At 53.3% G+C, this 14,234-nt stretch overlaps 1 protein-coding gene across 2 annotated transcripts in view; it reads right to left on the bottom strand.

Annotated features, from left to right (window-relative positions):
* Positions 1-437: 437 nt before the first annotated feature.
* CERS2 (ceramide synthase 2) overlaps positions 438-14,234 on the bottom strand; it is a 29,586-nt gene continuing 15,789 nt past the window's right edge. The window contains exons 1-11 of one of the 2 annotated variants that reach the window (XM_044449156.1): positions 11,668-12,205; positions 11,384-11,557; positions 8,830-8,947; positions 8,364-8,482; positions 7,290-7,347; positions 7,083-7,133; positions 6,089-6,181; positions 5,493-5,621; positions 4,672-4,778; positions 3,499-3,652; positions 438-2,609 (exon numbers count right to left, since the gene is read on the bottom strand). In XM_044449156.1, coding sequence (XP_044305091.1) covers positions 2,451-2,609; positions 3,499-3,652; positions 4,672-4,778; positions 5,493-5,621; positions 6,089-6,181; positions 7,083-7,133; positions 7,290-7,347; positions 8,364-8,482; positions 8,830-8,947; positions 11,384-11,556 — 1,161 coding nt within the window. In that variant the 5' untranslated portion in view covers position 11,557; positions 11,668-12,205 and the 3' untranslated portion in view covers positions 438-2,450. Of the gene's footprint in view, positions 2,610-3,498; positions 3,653-4,671; positions 4,779-5,492; positions 5,622-6,088; positions 6,182-7,082; positions 7,134-7,289; positions 7,348-8,363; positions 8,483-8,829; positions 8,948-11,383; positions 11,558-11,667; positions 12,206-14,234 lie in introns of those variants that run through there. The other variant, XM_044449155.1, reaches the window with a different exon arrangement.

The following is a 14,234-nucleotide window of genomic DNA, read 5'->3' as shown; positions in this document are numbered from 1 at the left end:
GTGTGAAGGGCTCGTTTTGGCCTGTCCCGGATGTCCCGCCTTTCAGTCGCGTGGGAGGATGCCCTTCCGGTTCTGGTATTCCGAGGAAGGAAAGCTGCCACCCTCCCATCATAGTGGATGCTGGGAGATTCAGGACAGACGCCAGGATGGACTTTTCACAGGGTGAGGAGTCAAGCTAGTATGTCCGTCGTCTGCAGGAATCTGCTCTAGCCGCTGTCGGTTGCCACGTTGCCGCGCCCAGTGCTGCTCACCGCAACTCACCCCGTGAGCCTTTCGCCTCTCCCTAGCTGGAACCAAGCAGCCGTGCTGGCTTGCACTTCTGGCCTACCCTTCAGGGCTGTCAGAGATGCAGGAGGAATCTGAAAATCGCTGTGCTGTCTGAACACCATGAAAAGCAAGGTTTTCCTGAGGAAAAGCCCATTAGAGCACACGGTTGGTTTGTTTTTTTACAGATGTTTATTAGTTTTATTTAGGTTTTAATCTTTATTTTACAAAAAAACCGTACACATTTTGGTCTGAAGGTAGGCTAATGGTCCTTTTATAAACCCCTCTCCACCCGTCCAGGCTAGGCTGGAGAAATAAATTGCCGTTTCATCGTACACACACACCCAATATTCTTTCCAATTCCACTAGTGGTTCTGTTCTGTCTGGACCCTTCTTTGCTTGAAGTCTTCTGCTTTGGTACTTGGAAAATCCTATCTAATAAATTAAAAAACTGTGTTCTGAATGGGTGGGAAGAAGCGGGTCGAGTACACAAGAATTCTGGGTGTCTTGTTTTAAAAAGATGAAAAAGGGGAGCTAGGTGAAAAGTGAGAAAGCATTAATTTCCAGGTCAAAAGAGGTGGAAGGAGAGTGAAGTGGTGTGCGTGGAATATATTCTACACAGACGCATGTGCTGCTTGGAAACAACCGAGGGACCGTGAGTGGCATGCCAGCCCGCTGCCGTCTTTGACCTAGCGGTACGTTTGCTGTAGCAGTGCCCCCCAAAACCTCCCCAACGGGGTCCGCTGTACTCACATGCTCTGAATAGGATATCCACCCTTGAAACCCAGCGGCCCTCCAAACGATCCCCACTCTGCCACACGCAGCCGCGCAACTCTTGAATTAAATCCGCAGGCGATTGGGGTGGCGTTACAGATGCGGTGCACCCAGGCAGGCGGCTGGGCGAAGGCATCCCGAGCATGCGTGCATGCGGGGGAGAAGGGCCGGTGGCGTGCATTTGGGTTCGGTGCAGCTGACAGTACGGCGAGCCTTGCGAAAGACGAGCCTGGCTTCTGCAGGACCTCACCCCGCCCTCGGTGGGGGGACCTGGAGCTGGGGGTCGCGAGGGGCGTCAGGACCGAAAGGGAGGCAGGCTGCATTCCTGGCTGGAGTCCAGCAATAGGGAGGAACACGGCTGCCCGGAGAGCTCCCCTCCCAAGCGAGGCTGGCCAGGGCTGCATCCCGAGCGAGGCGCGTCGCCCACTCCCATGCGGTACACACCGCCTCTCTTCCCCCCAAGTTTTGCAGCATGAAGGGACAGGAGAACACCGGAAGCCAGAGCCAGTGCAGACTTCCGGGACGGGCGGGTGGCGTGTGCCTCCCGCCCTTCTCTCCCTCTCCAGACCATCTCAAAGGCAAAGCGCTCGCTTCTTCCAGAGGTCCCCGTGGCCTCTCCAGAGGAGCTGGCCCTGTGAAAGACCTGGGTGCGGCTTTCTCGACAGAAGAGCTTTGCAGATTGGAGAGAACCTGGGACGGAGGGAGCTTGAGAACAGAAGAAACCCAGCTTTCCAGTCCACTGAATTCAAAGGCTTTTGTCACAGGAAGGAGAAAGCCTCAATGAGGACTGGCAACTTGAAAATGCGTATTTAGTTGGTGAATTTATGTCATACCTGGCATAGTTTTTTTTTTTTTTAATGTAAAGAGAGCACATGGCATGGGATAAGTCACCGCTATCTTCCTTCCTGCAGCTTCTTGGAGGTTGACAAATTTATATTTTGGAATTCGGGAAGGAAAGAACCCCCGCTTTTCAGTTTGTCTTCCCAACGTCGTTTTAAGGCAGTTTGGTGATGGGGGGGGCAAAAGAACAAGGCCGTTGACTCCCCCAGCTCTTCCTATAAAGGGGCAGGGGAGAAGAAAAACAGCTTGCCCATTTTCTGCTATTGCAACTCCTGTCAGAAGAGGATTTCTAAGGGTGAGCCATACGCATCACTAATTCTCTAAAGAAAAAAGGAAGATGGCGGGAATTTCAGAGTCTGTCTTGGCGTGGAACCAACAATTCAGCCAATTTTGTAGGAAGAGGTCAAACGATCAGGAAAAGAGAGGACCTCCTGCACTAGTGATGGAATTCTGAAGTTCTCCTTGGAGAAATTTTTTGGTTTGGCCTCAAAAAGAAAATCTTGGCTTGTGTATCTCTCAACAGACAACAGGCGAGCGGAAACCGAAGAGGGGCAGGTAGAGAAAAAGAAGACTCATTCGGCTTTCCGATGGTTATTGTTCAAGATGGGATGCCCGTTGGTGAGAGGGCCGTTCTTTGTGTCTGCCATGGCGCCAGCACCTGCGCCGGTCTTCGGCTCTTCCTCTTCGGTCTCGTCGGTCTCGTCTCGGTCACTGCGCTCGTCCTCCACCACCTGGAGGGATTTGGAAGAGGTTAAACCAGGACAGGACAAGCGCAGCAAGAGAGGCGGGTGCCCAATTTGGGTCCCCCGGAGCTTCCACACTAATTCAGATGCCTCAAGCTTTCTATTTAGCCAAGTTTTTTAATGACCGTCCGTTCGCCAGTAGCTGCTGCCTTGCTTTCGGCAGTTCCGGCCATTTCGACAGCGATTTTTCTTTACGTCTCGATGGGATTTTAAAATCGCCAATGAAGGCAGCAGCCAAAACATTTCACCGAAAATAAAGCATTGGAATGGTTTGCATGGATGCCTGCGGTTATCGTGTCCCTGAGAATTTTGTTACGGGGCAGCCTGCAAAGACCGTAAATGCAGAAATGGCACATTTCGATGCTAAAGGGCAGAAATCTCTCCTGAGCATACCAGAAGTGGCATCCAAGTAACGAGCTGAGACTTTAACCAGGAACTAGAAAGAGGGCTGGGGGCCGAGACAGGTGGGGCCACTAACGGACGGCCCCTGGCATCACTGCTGCTCTTCCCCAGCGCAACCTGCTTTGCATGCATCCTGCTCTGCCCAGACATGGGAGGAGGAACCGCCACAGCCAAGCAGGAGGCTGCAATGATGAGAAAGGGCCGATCCCAAGCGATTCAGCTTTACATTTAAATAACAAAGGAGACGAAACAAAAAGCAGGTTGCTAGTCCTCATGACTCCCAAGACAGAGGTCACACAGTTCACCTCCTCTTACATGCAAAGGCCCTCCCTTTTAATGCTCTCCACCTCAGAAGGAAATGAACTTTAGGAGAAAGTCCCATTTTATTTCTTCATTCCTTCGTTTTCACACCACACCCTCCCCTGTTGTGCCAAGCAAAGCAAAAGCCAAGGAGAGAAAGATAGATAAAGCTTGCCTTTCCAGTTATGAATTTCTGGGCCATGCGTATAATGAGATATGCCCAAAATATGTGCAGACTCTGGAGGATAACCATCATGAAGTTGAAGAAGTAGTAGCCAAAAAATGGTGGATAAAAAGCTAATGGGTAGACCATCGTACAGTGCAGCATCCTGGGTGACAGACGAGAGAAAGTTGTGGTGAGGCATTTCCGAGTATTGGAGCTCTGTGCTTCACAGTTTGCACAGACAAAACTTACATCTTGAAAAAACAGGGAGGAATTCAGCAGGGGGAACCATAAAATGTATTCTTTGTCCTTTGCAACGTGCTCTTACCACACTGGAGAGAAAACCTTTTAACATGGCAGTTGTCCACTGCAGGTTAAAATAAAAATAAACTTCTTCCTTTAAACAAAAAGTGCTACCCAATTGTCAATTAAAACTATGAACAGTTAAATGTGCTGTGGCCAAGTTGCAAACATTCTCTGAATTTTTCCTCAGAGTTTGTTTTGCCTGGTTTGCGTTCCAGAATGTGTGCTGTTGATGAATTTTTCACCCAGGAAAAGCGTTCATTTTACAAAATCTGCAGGATTTTGGAAGGGGAAATTTGTGCAAATCTGCTTTCGTGAAAGCACACATTTCTGAATGTCAACAAAGTTCAGGAAATTGCAAACATTTCCCAAGAACTGTGTTCAGAGTTGCATGATTTGCCAAGAGGAACCAATGCACCCCCAAGCAAAATGCTTTTTAGTTTGTTAATCTCGCTGGTTGAAGCAGCCTCTAGCAACCTTCCTGAAAAACACAAGGTATAAAGACGGGAGTCTCTCTTCTTGATTCGATTCCTAATCGTTATGACTTGCAGTGTTTTTCACCCCAACCAGATGAGTTGCATGACAGCATTCACCTTCCCAAGCCAGCATGGCCCCTGGTTGTGGACAATGGGAGTGCAATCCAACTTATCCAAGCTGGGGAAGTCCAGATTAAAAACATTGCAAGCACTAAAGAAAAGATTAAAAAAGAGAATATCATCTGCAAGTACAGCAAGAGGGGAAACAATCGGGAATTCCTAGTATGCCGCAGAAATCCTTTTTTCCCTAAACATTATATGAGATTATACTGAGGTTTCCTTGCATTTGTGCATTTTAATGCATTTACTTTTTTCCCTTAAAAAAACGTGCAAAAACAATTCTCACCAGAAGGGAAGGATGATAAGCCGGGTTATTATAAAGACCACTGCGAAGATTATGAAGATGCCATTGCAGGTGTTCTTCCAGCCAGCGTAATTAAACATCTTTGCAGACTGCCAAGACAGAAAGAGAAAAGGCAATTTTCACAGATGGGTCTAACACATTTCTTGACATCTGTCTTGGCCCCCACAAGCTGATGCTCTCAAGATGTACTCAACTAAAACTTCCATCATCCCTGGCCAGCCGGCTGCCTTAGATCGGGAATACTCCCCCCTCACCCCGCCGGCTTTGTGCCAGTTGCTATCAACTTTTTAGAACAGGGACTAATTGGCATGAAACATGAGAGAGCGCCAACTGAGGAGAGCCTCAGAGGAGAAACGTATGTGGCTGAGTCAGGAAGCCAGGGGAGTTGGCTCTGGGTCCCAGTGAGCCTGTGCATCCACACCCTTGCTTTAGAATCAAGGAATGATATGAACGCCTCCACTTTGGGACACATCCGAGCCTAGACAGGAAGAGCATGTTCTAATGTCCAAAAGTCTCCATCAAGGCCCCAAGCAATGGCGCGGGTCGTTAAAGGAATCTGCATGCGTCACTTGGCCTCTCCGTGCCCAAAGGGTCCAACTCTGCACCACTGCCGCATATGCAACACGGAGGCCACCACGGAAGAGGACGAAGCTGGACGGCACGTCTGGTTCCTGGAGATATTCCTCCTATTTCAGCCTGTTCCGAAGCATCTGCTGCTGCTTCTAGGCATCTCCAAACAATTGCAAGCTCAGCCATGAAGTCAGGCGAAGGCTGGGGTGCTGCTTGGCGTGCGGGCCACTCACCTCCAGCAAGTAGTCAGAAGAGTCGTGCAAGGCCATGATCAGCGTCCCCGCACGGATGTAGTTGGTGAACCAGGAGAAGCTTATCAAGATGATGGTGGCCACGTGGTGGATGATCTGCTCTCTGAAGTCCTGGCCACGAAGAAACGAAAGAGGCATCAGCCAAGCATCGGGAAGGGAAGAAGGGAACGAGTGCAAAGGCGGAGCTGCAGAACCCCGTCTCGGGCCTAATCCAGCTCCCCAGGCGTCACGATTCCTCTGATCTCAGAAGGGGCTCTGCGGGCTGCCCTCCAGCCCATGGAGAAAAGCGGGATCAGCCCCACCTTCCCCGGCCAGCACAGTCACATCTCCCCTGACAAAGAGTTCTGCAGTGCCAAAAAAGCTTGCACTTTTTTTTAAGGAAGCTTGGTCAGCCTGGATCAAGGTGTCGCCCAGTGGCGGGTTTTGGACCTTCGGTTGTTTGAGCATCGATAAACCACAGGGGATGGCTGGGTGGCCCCGCTGTCTACCATGGGGGGCCGTAGGTTGTGTTGTAGGGTGGCCAGGGCGTTCCTGAGCAAACCCACTCCCCCGCCCCACAGGAGAAAAAGGCAGCTCACCTTGCGCTTTACGTCCGAGGCAACACTGAACAGCAGAGACAGGTAAAACGACAGCTCGATCATGTAATACCAGTACTGAGACGGCAGCAAGTCCTGAGAATGATGCCAAGGCAAAATAACCCAGGTGAAGCCCAAGCTGCGTGCCAAGGGATGCTTAAAAGTGAGCCAGGTGGGCTGCCAGGATTGAGGGAATCCATTTTAGACACCTAATTTGAGGGGAAAAGGAGGGACCCCTCTCCTTAAAGGGACTGAAACCTTGCATTTTTCCTGTGCACAGGTGGCTTTTAAATTCTAAAATGTGACATGGTCACACCCAATAAAATTCTGGCAGGTGAAGACCTGCCTTGCTCATCCACAGGGAGAGGCCCGATGCTAATCCAGGTCCATCTTGTCCAGGATTCCCTCAGGTACCACAGGTGCTCACAGGTACCGGCAGAGTTGTGACCTGCTCCTGCTGAGCTGTAAGTCTCAAGATGTGCCAACTTTGCATTTGGATTCCCTACCAGGTCTTAACTACAAGTAACTCAGAGTTCACGGCCCCGGAACAAACCACGGGTTCTTTTCCTGCATAGTTTGTGGGTCAGAATGCCAGCTGAGCCATATTCAGGCAGCCTAAACTCTGGGTTGGTGTCTTCGCTTACGCCAGCAATCGCTTACAAGCAAGGAATTCTGTCTCTGAGCTGTGTGGAAGCCCTTCGGCCTTTTGATCAAAGTCCAGACAAGTACAGTTGCTCATATGTGTTCTGATTCATACGCAGAGACACACAAAATGACACATGTTTATAAGCTGTACAGCTTGTATTTTCATCGTTTTATTGGTTTCAAGCTTCCACTTAGCCTGTTTCAGCTAGTTCAGGAGCAGGCGAAGAACTATAATTTAGTGGATGTCTTTGATGACCTCAATGGGACTTTTGTTGCTTTTATTCTTAAAAACTACTTCAAAATGCAGTACAAATTTCTTAGAGAAAAACAGTATTTTAAAGAAAATACTCACTTGAACTGGATACCCTTCCCAGACTTCCCGGAGATTATAAAACCAAGGTTTCTGCAAGATGAGAAGACAAAGATAAGAAGGAGAGATGAGCAATTTAGGAGGAAACTTTACAGCTCGGGGGGGGGGGGGGGAGGAAAAAAAGATGATTGGAGAGGATGGTTAAACTGGGGGCCGGGGATGGGGGGCAAAAAGGAAGAACGCACTTACGTCTGTTATGACGGCCATGCCAGCAATGAAAGCAAGAAGGTAAAAGGTGAATCTCCAACTGGAAAAGGAAGCACAAAGTGGTTTTTTCCCCCCGAGCACAGAAAAATACGTCACGTCAAGCATGTCCAGAGTGTCTCTGGGCACATGCAGAGTGCCTTGCCCTCACCAGCTTGGGACCTCCACCTGGTCCCCATCCATGCATCAGTCTTCCATTTTGTAACAGATTCCAGTTGAGCCAAGAGTCAGGGGATCGCCTGGGGCGGAGGGTCTCCGCATTTTTGCAGACTTCTCGAGTAGGGAAACGGCAGAGAAGTGCAGCACAGCTGTGGGGGCAGAGGGCCTTGTCGAGGCCCCCCGACCGCCAGCCATGCCTTGTCCAGGACGCTCCATTCCACGCCTCCACCCTGACCTTCTCGCCCTCAGCAGCGAGTCGGTGGGCCAGGGCTGTTGTCAGGGCCCTCACAGGGCTCTTTCTACCCCCAGCTTGTTTGGGGGCTTCTCCCCAAAGGTGTTTTTTTTTTTTTTTGTGGGGGGCACTTCTGCAAACCCTGCTGCTCCTTTGCTCTCCAGGGAAGTCACAAGCCCTCCCAGGCAGGGATTGCGGGAAGCGAGCCGTTTCTGGGCGGCTGCGAGGGCCCAAGCGCAGTGTGATGCCTGCCTCTGCACACGCAAAGATCTTCTGTGCTTGGCAACCAGCCCTGGGCTTCGTCTCGGACGTGGCCGACTGGGCCTAAACGGAGAAGGGGGCTGGCTTGGCCCTGGGAGGCAGGCGGTGGCGTGGCCCAGGCTGCCCGGCCCAGCATCCAGCGGGCTTGCAGTCGGTCGGAGTCGGTGTCTGCCCCGCTGTCGACGCACTGCAGTCCCCACCAGCCCTGGTCAGCACGCCGGCCGCTTGGAATCGTCGGCCGGCAACATCTGGGGGGCCACGAGTCCCCCGCTCGTTCCTGGATGCTCTTCCCTCTAAACCTGGGGCGAGCCGGTGCCGGAGAGACGCAGAAAGGGGGCAGAGGAAGGGGCTGCCGTCCTCCCCCGGCGTGAGGCGCAGTCGTGTGGCCGGCGCCCGCTCTTAGCTACCTGGACTCCCGGAACTTCTTCAGCAAGCTCGGCCGGTCCTGGTTGCGCCGGCGCCGGAACCAGCGCTCCACCTGCCGCGTGGTGTAGCCGCTCTTCTTCGCAAGGGCCTCCACGTCGGCCTGCACGGGCAGAGGGGGAGAAGCCGCGCAGAGGCGATCAGAGCAGCGGCGGCGTCACGAGACAGGGCAGCGATTTGCACCCGGGCACTGAGCGCCTTCTGGCCCAAGGGGCACATCCCAGTGAAGGCTGGGCCAGGCTAGGAGAGATGTGCGCCTTTTAGCTGCGCATGCTTGCCGCTTTGGCTCTCTCCTGCCCTTCCTCAGCCTGGCTATCCCAAGAGTCCCAGCCTGACTCGAAGATCGAGTGGGGCCCCAAACCTAGAACTTTCTGGGAGAAGTGGCGGAGCAGCGGCCCCTTACGGCGCCCTCTTTTCCAGGTCCGCTCCCCACTTCTTGCTCCCGCTTACCTGTTTGGGGTGCTTGCAGGAAGAAGTGTAAAATTTTTCTAGCACGGGATTCGGTGTGGCTTTTAACCGCACTTTCTCTTTGACGTTCAAAAGTCCGGCTAGCGGAGTGGCCACGTAGCTGAAGGACAAAGCGGCGGACACAAGGAAGGAGAGAGAAAAGGAGGCACGGCATCAGAAGAGTTCTTGGAGGCATCTTGTGAGAGCAGTTTGAAGCTTAAGGTGGTGCTGGAAAAAGCTCTGCACTTCTGCAGCCACTGGATCGTCCTCTGACTCAGGGCTTAGCCCAGGAGGCATTTGGCACCCAACGGAAATTGGGAAAATACACATGAACGGAGAGGGGGAGTTCTTGGAGCATGTACAAAGTGTGGTTCTTTACTGCTTACCTGAGATCATGGGGCCGTGTGTGGGTGGGCACAGGAAGCTGGGAGGTTTGGCTTCCAGACCCATCTCAGCCCTCTTGGTATCTCCCTCTTTAATATGCCAGCACCAAAACCTACCCTGCAACATGTCTTATCTCCTCCATCTGAAAGCAGGTCAACATGTACGGAGGATTTTGGGATTCCCCCAAAACACCTTTCCTACCCTGCAAAACGAGTCTCCGCTCCGGCAGACCAAGCCCAAGGCAGCCACTAGGTGGCCATGCAAACCTACTTAACAAAAGCACCTTTGACATGCAATGGTGTCTGTGTTTTTCAAAGAAGTGTTAAAACAGACTGCTGTTTTTCTTCATCCCAAGAGTCGGAAGAGCAGTGGGGAAGGCAGTGAGCTTGAGAGATTCTCCGTCCGTCTGGTGGGGAACCAGGTCCCTCTCAGCACACGTTCCCCCTCCCCAAAAGGCACACAAGGACCTTCATTTATTTATTTAAAACTTCTGTACACTGCCCCATCACAGATGTCTCGGGATGGTTCACAACAGTGATGCAAAAATAGAATAAAAACAGCAAAGACGGTAGCACAGCATCCAGTATTAGGCATAAAATAAAATAAGTATTGGGAGAATAAAAAGGGTTTTGCCTGGCACTGAAAGGAAAGAAGCATTGGCCCCAGGCAGACCTCTCTGGGGAGCATGTTCCACAGTCGGGGTGCCACCACAGAGAAGGCCCTCCTCCGGGTCGCTTTAAAATCTCCCCTTCAAATGAGGGATGCTTCCAAAATCACGGCCGCTCACTGTTGGTTCAGCCAGGTACCGCTGCCCAGTCTCTGGCAACCAGCTTAAATCTCACACGAGCCAGGTGTCTGCCCGGAGAATACTATCTTCGAGCGCTTAGAGAGCAAGGGCTTCCTGGAGGGGCTCTTTTAACATGCTATTTCGAATGCTGCCCTTCTGCCTCCTGCACAGCTGCAGAATCCGCACAAGGTGGGAAAAGCTGGCTTGCCGCAGGAGGCACCAGCGGGATGCCGAGGAATTCTGGATTTCTCCAACTTTGCTACTCTGCCCTTTGGCTCTTCGGAGATACTCGTCGGCCCTGCCGGGACGGTGCCTGAGCCGCCCGTTTCATTTCCTTGTCGAAGGGCCAGCAGAAGGGCTGATCAGCCGACAACGGACTTGGTGCCGGCTGGCAGATGGTGGACTTTGCATCCGTTCATCCCCATTCGGGATTTATCTCCACATTTATTTCCTGCCTCCCCCCCACCGCCCCCCCAAGGAGCCCAAAGCCTCTTCCACCCTCCCTTCCTTCCCCGTTCGCCCAGCAGCCGCCCTGTGAGGGTCAGCCACTCCCACAAGTTTTGTGGCTGAGTAGGGACTCGAACTCAGCTCCCCCATGTCCTGGCCCCACACTCCGAGCCCCCGAGCCCCACTGGCTCTTGCAGACACGTTTGTGCCTGCCGGAGCTGAGCCCCACGTCTCTCAAACGCAAAGCCCTCCTCCCCACTCCCTTTGCCCTCTCCATCGCAGGTGCCTCCCCAGCGCACGGACCCACAGCCTGCCGGGCCCCCAACAAAGCTCCGCTTGTCTGCCTCCCCCCTGGGGCGGCGTGGGGGGCGGGATGCTGGCGGGGAGGGAGAGATTGTCAGCCCGCGTGAAGAATGGCTCTTTAACGCTCTGGCCCGCTGTCCCAGGCCCGTCCGTAAACACTGCTGACATCACTCGGGTTGCCGGCTCCCGGTGGGGAGCAGCACAAGGGTGTTATTATACCCAGGGATGACACCCGCGTCTCAGCCCGTGGCAGCTTTCCCACACGCTCCCAGCCCAGCCCAGCCCAGCCCTGCCCTGCCCAGGGTGGCTTTTGCAGTCCCATCCCTGAGCCGGATGCTCCCGCCTCCCTGTGGCAGAAATTACGTGGCTCCCGGCCTGGCACCAGGAGCCTCTTTTTGAGACTACACACTGATGCTGCAGAGTGAGACCGGGGTGAGGCCTTAACAAGGACCTCACAGAAACAGAGCGAGTCAGAAGGGGCCTCCAAGGCCATCTAGTCTGCCCCCCTCCCCTGACTCAGCTCTCGAAATCCCCAACGACGTGCAACAAGGAAACCGAAGCCAGGCGCCCTCGTGGTTCCTGCACGTGCGGCACCTGTTCAGCCCCCCTGCCTTCCCCAGGTGTGAGGATGCTCACATTTCGAAGAGGTGTCTGATGACCAGGAAGAGGAAGGCGAGAGGGATGGTGATGTACAGGTCGGAGGCCTTGGTGCTGGCCCGGCCATCCTGGTCTTTGAGGTCAGCCCAGGTGAGGTTGGCTGGCAACCAGAGGCGGTCCCACCAGAAGTAGTCATGTAGAGTCTGCAGCATCCTGCGGAGAAGGCGAAGAGCGGGTCAGGCGAAAGCGCTGCCTTGACGGCCCGTCCGCTGCGCAAGTCAGGGGGCCACTTTGGATCCCGTCCACCTTAAGAGGAGACCCACCAAAATGATTCAGTGAGACGGAGGTCGTCCCGAGTCCCTCGGATTTCGGTGGCTCTGCTCTTCCCAGCACAGGTGCAACAACCCCAGAGTCAAAGGTAACCCACGGACGCCGCCTTCTACACGGGGAGCGGGGGGAACAGGGGACGCAGGGCTAAGCGGAATAATCGCGCCTGAGCTGCAGAGAGGGAGACTGCTTGATTATATCCCGACCTTTGGCATCTGAGTGCTCCCACGGTTGCGAGTGCGTCTGCAAGGAGAGCAGAGGAGGGTGGAGAACGAAAAGAGCATGCCAGAGGGAGAGGGGAAGCGCACTGGACGGGCAGGTAGGCAGGCGCTACCGAGAGGTGGGCGGAAGGCCGAGATAAGACACGGGCTCTGCTTAGACAGGCCGTGCTGTATTCCTACCTGGCAGCCGCTCTCACCCTTCCCCAGCTTTCCCCATGAATGCAAGGGATTAAAAGGTTGGGGCGACTGGTTTTCCCCAACAAAACGCAGTTGGGAATGTGCAAGCTTCCTTGTCAACACTCCCAAAAGCTGGGAGGAAACAGATCGAAGAGTTGCTCAGAAGGGGCATGGTACTCAGAGGATTACCCTCACACACAGAAATTGAATGGGACGATCACCGTAATGAGTTGCCCCCAGTATCCTGCCTCTGAGAGAGAACGGCACAACGTCTATGGAAAGTAGAGAGGATGCCAAGAACCAAGGCGGACACCGCACTGGAAACAAGCAGGCATAAGGCCAAGATTAAAAAATAAAATGGATTTCATTTTCAAGACCCCTCCTAAACACATACCCACTGCAATTCCACTTTTTCAGTGGTAAGAAACCACTGTCATCTTTAAAGACCAGATTAAATTGTGCACAGAAAAGGCAGGCACCCAGCTGGTGAAACAGAATTTGTGTAAAAGGCCTTCATCTGATGCCGGAAGGAGTATAAAGATGAAACTCTACACACTTCTGAGAAGACTGTTCCAACGGGGGTGCCAACCCCCCCCACCCCCCGCAAAGACCACTTCCCTTGCTGGATGTCCCCAGCAAAGTGGACCAGTGGTGAAATCCCAGCAGGGCTGGCACTGGGAGTCATGCGCCAACAGAGGTGGCATGCACGAGGCCGGAAGCGGCAGCACTAAATGCCTAGGTCCACATCCAGGAAGGACTGCATGGCTCCTAGTGAGGAGAGGCTCTTTATACATGCTCAGAAGTGCTCCTTTGGAATGTTAACTGACATGCACCTGGGTGTCTCTTCCAAACTACCGGCTCACCAGGAATAATTTTTCAGCGTGCTTCTGGGCATGCACAAAACTCTTTCCTTCAGTCAAGGAGGAAGCAAGAAGCTGCTGTGCTTTTGGGACCACAGCAGGAAGAACGAGCGAGTGAGCGAGTGAGTGAGAAAGGAGGAGGAAGTTGGTTTACGCTCTTGATTTCTCCTGGGAGAAGTTATTTTGTGTTTTGTTGCTGTTTCTACAAAGATGACTCATGCACTGGAGATATGATCTCCTGTGCCCGGGTAGCACTAAAACAAGGTAACATCAGAGAAAATCCAGTGTGACAAAAAGCTTTCGCAGTCCAGGGAAAGAGAACACAGCTTGGCTTATCTGTTGGGATCGCCAGCTATGTAGGATGGGTGTGAATTTTATCCCACTAACAACGCAACCCACCTGAAAGCTCCTCAGGTGTTTTGTACAATAAGCAAACACTCAAGCACCTTCACCATGAAGTTAATGGGAGCAAACTGGTTCCGTGCCAAGGCATTTCATCAATTCATTTCTCCGTTGCACAAGAACCGAAGTGTTCCAAGCGGTGCAGAGCATGAGAAAACATAAACTAGGATGCGTGGGCAGTGGCAGCACCCTCCAGCACATGTTCCCCAGCGATAGGTGTATATAGCCCCACTGCAGACAGCGTCTCCATGAATTGGTCCATCCCCTTTCAACGGCAACTGGATTGGTGGCCTTCAAAGCATCCCATCATAGTTTAGCTCGGTGCTGCGTGGAGAAGGTCCTCTTCCATTCCATCCCGAATCTCTCACCCGCCTGTGTCCTGATGCGGCCCTTCAAGTTCTTGCCTCTCCAGCCCTGACTATTTCCTAGCTTTAACCCGGCGTAATTCTGCGCACCTCCATCCCATCTCCCCTCGCTTGCCTTTTCTCGAGGCAAAAGATTCCCAAGCCTGCACCGCGGCACCTTTGAGGACAGTGGAAACCACCCCGTCCTGCAAAGGTGCGTTCGCCACGCCATGGATCCAGCCGGCTAGTAGCCAAGGATCAAACGGACATCCAACCGGCCGCACCCCGAAGCGAAACCGGTCCCTCCAAAATGGGCAGACGATGCCGTGTGAAGAGCAGCATCCGGACTGCGATGCGCAGCGGTCCCGGGGGTCTTTTGCGGCGGCCGCTGACCCAAGAGAGTGCCTGGAGGGAGTGCAGAGCGAGGCTGTGGACACACGAGCGGGAGAGGCGGAAGGAGGGGAAGGCCAGCTCACGCGAGCCCAAATCTCTGCGCCACACAGCGGCCAAAGGTGTTGGCCAGCGGACTCTGCTCCTCGGGCTGGTGATGCAACAGCCG

The sequence above is a fragment of the Varanus komodoensis genome, unplaced genomic scaffold (assembly GCF_004798865.1).
Source record: "Varanus komodoensis strain SLA01 unplaced genomic scaffold, ASM479886v1 scaffold57, whole genome shotgun sequence".
Classification (NCBI taxonomy): Eukaryota; Metazoa; Chordata; class Lepidosauria; order Squamata; family Varanidae; genus Varanus; species Varanus komodoensis.
This window is presented reverse-complemented; position numbering and strand designations above follow the sequence as displayed.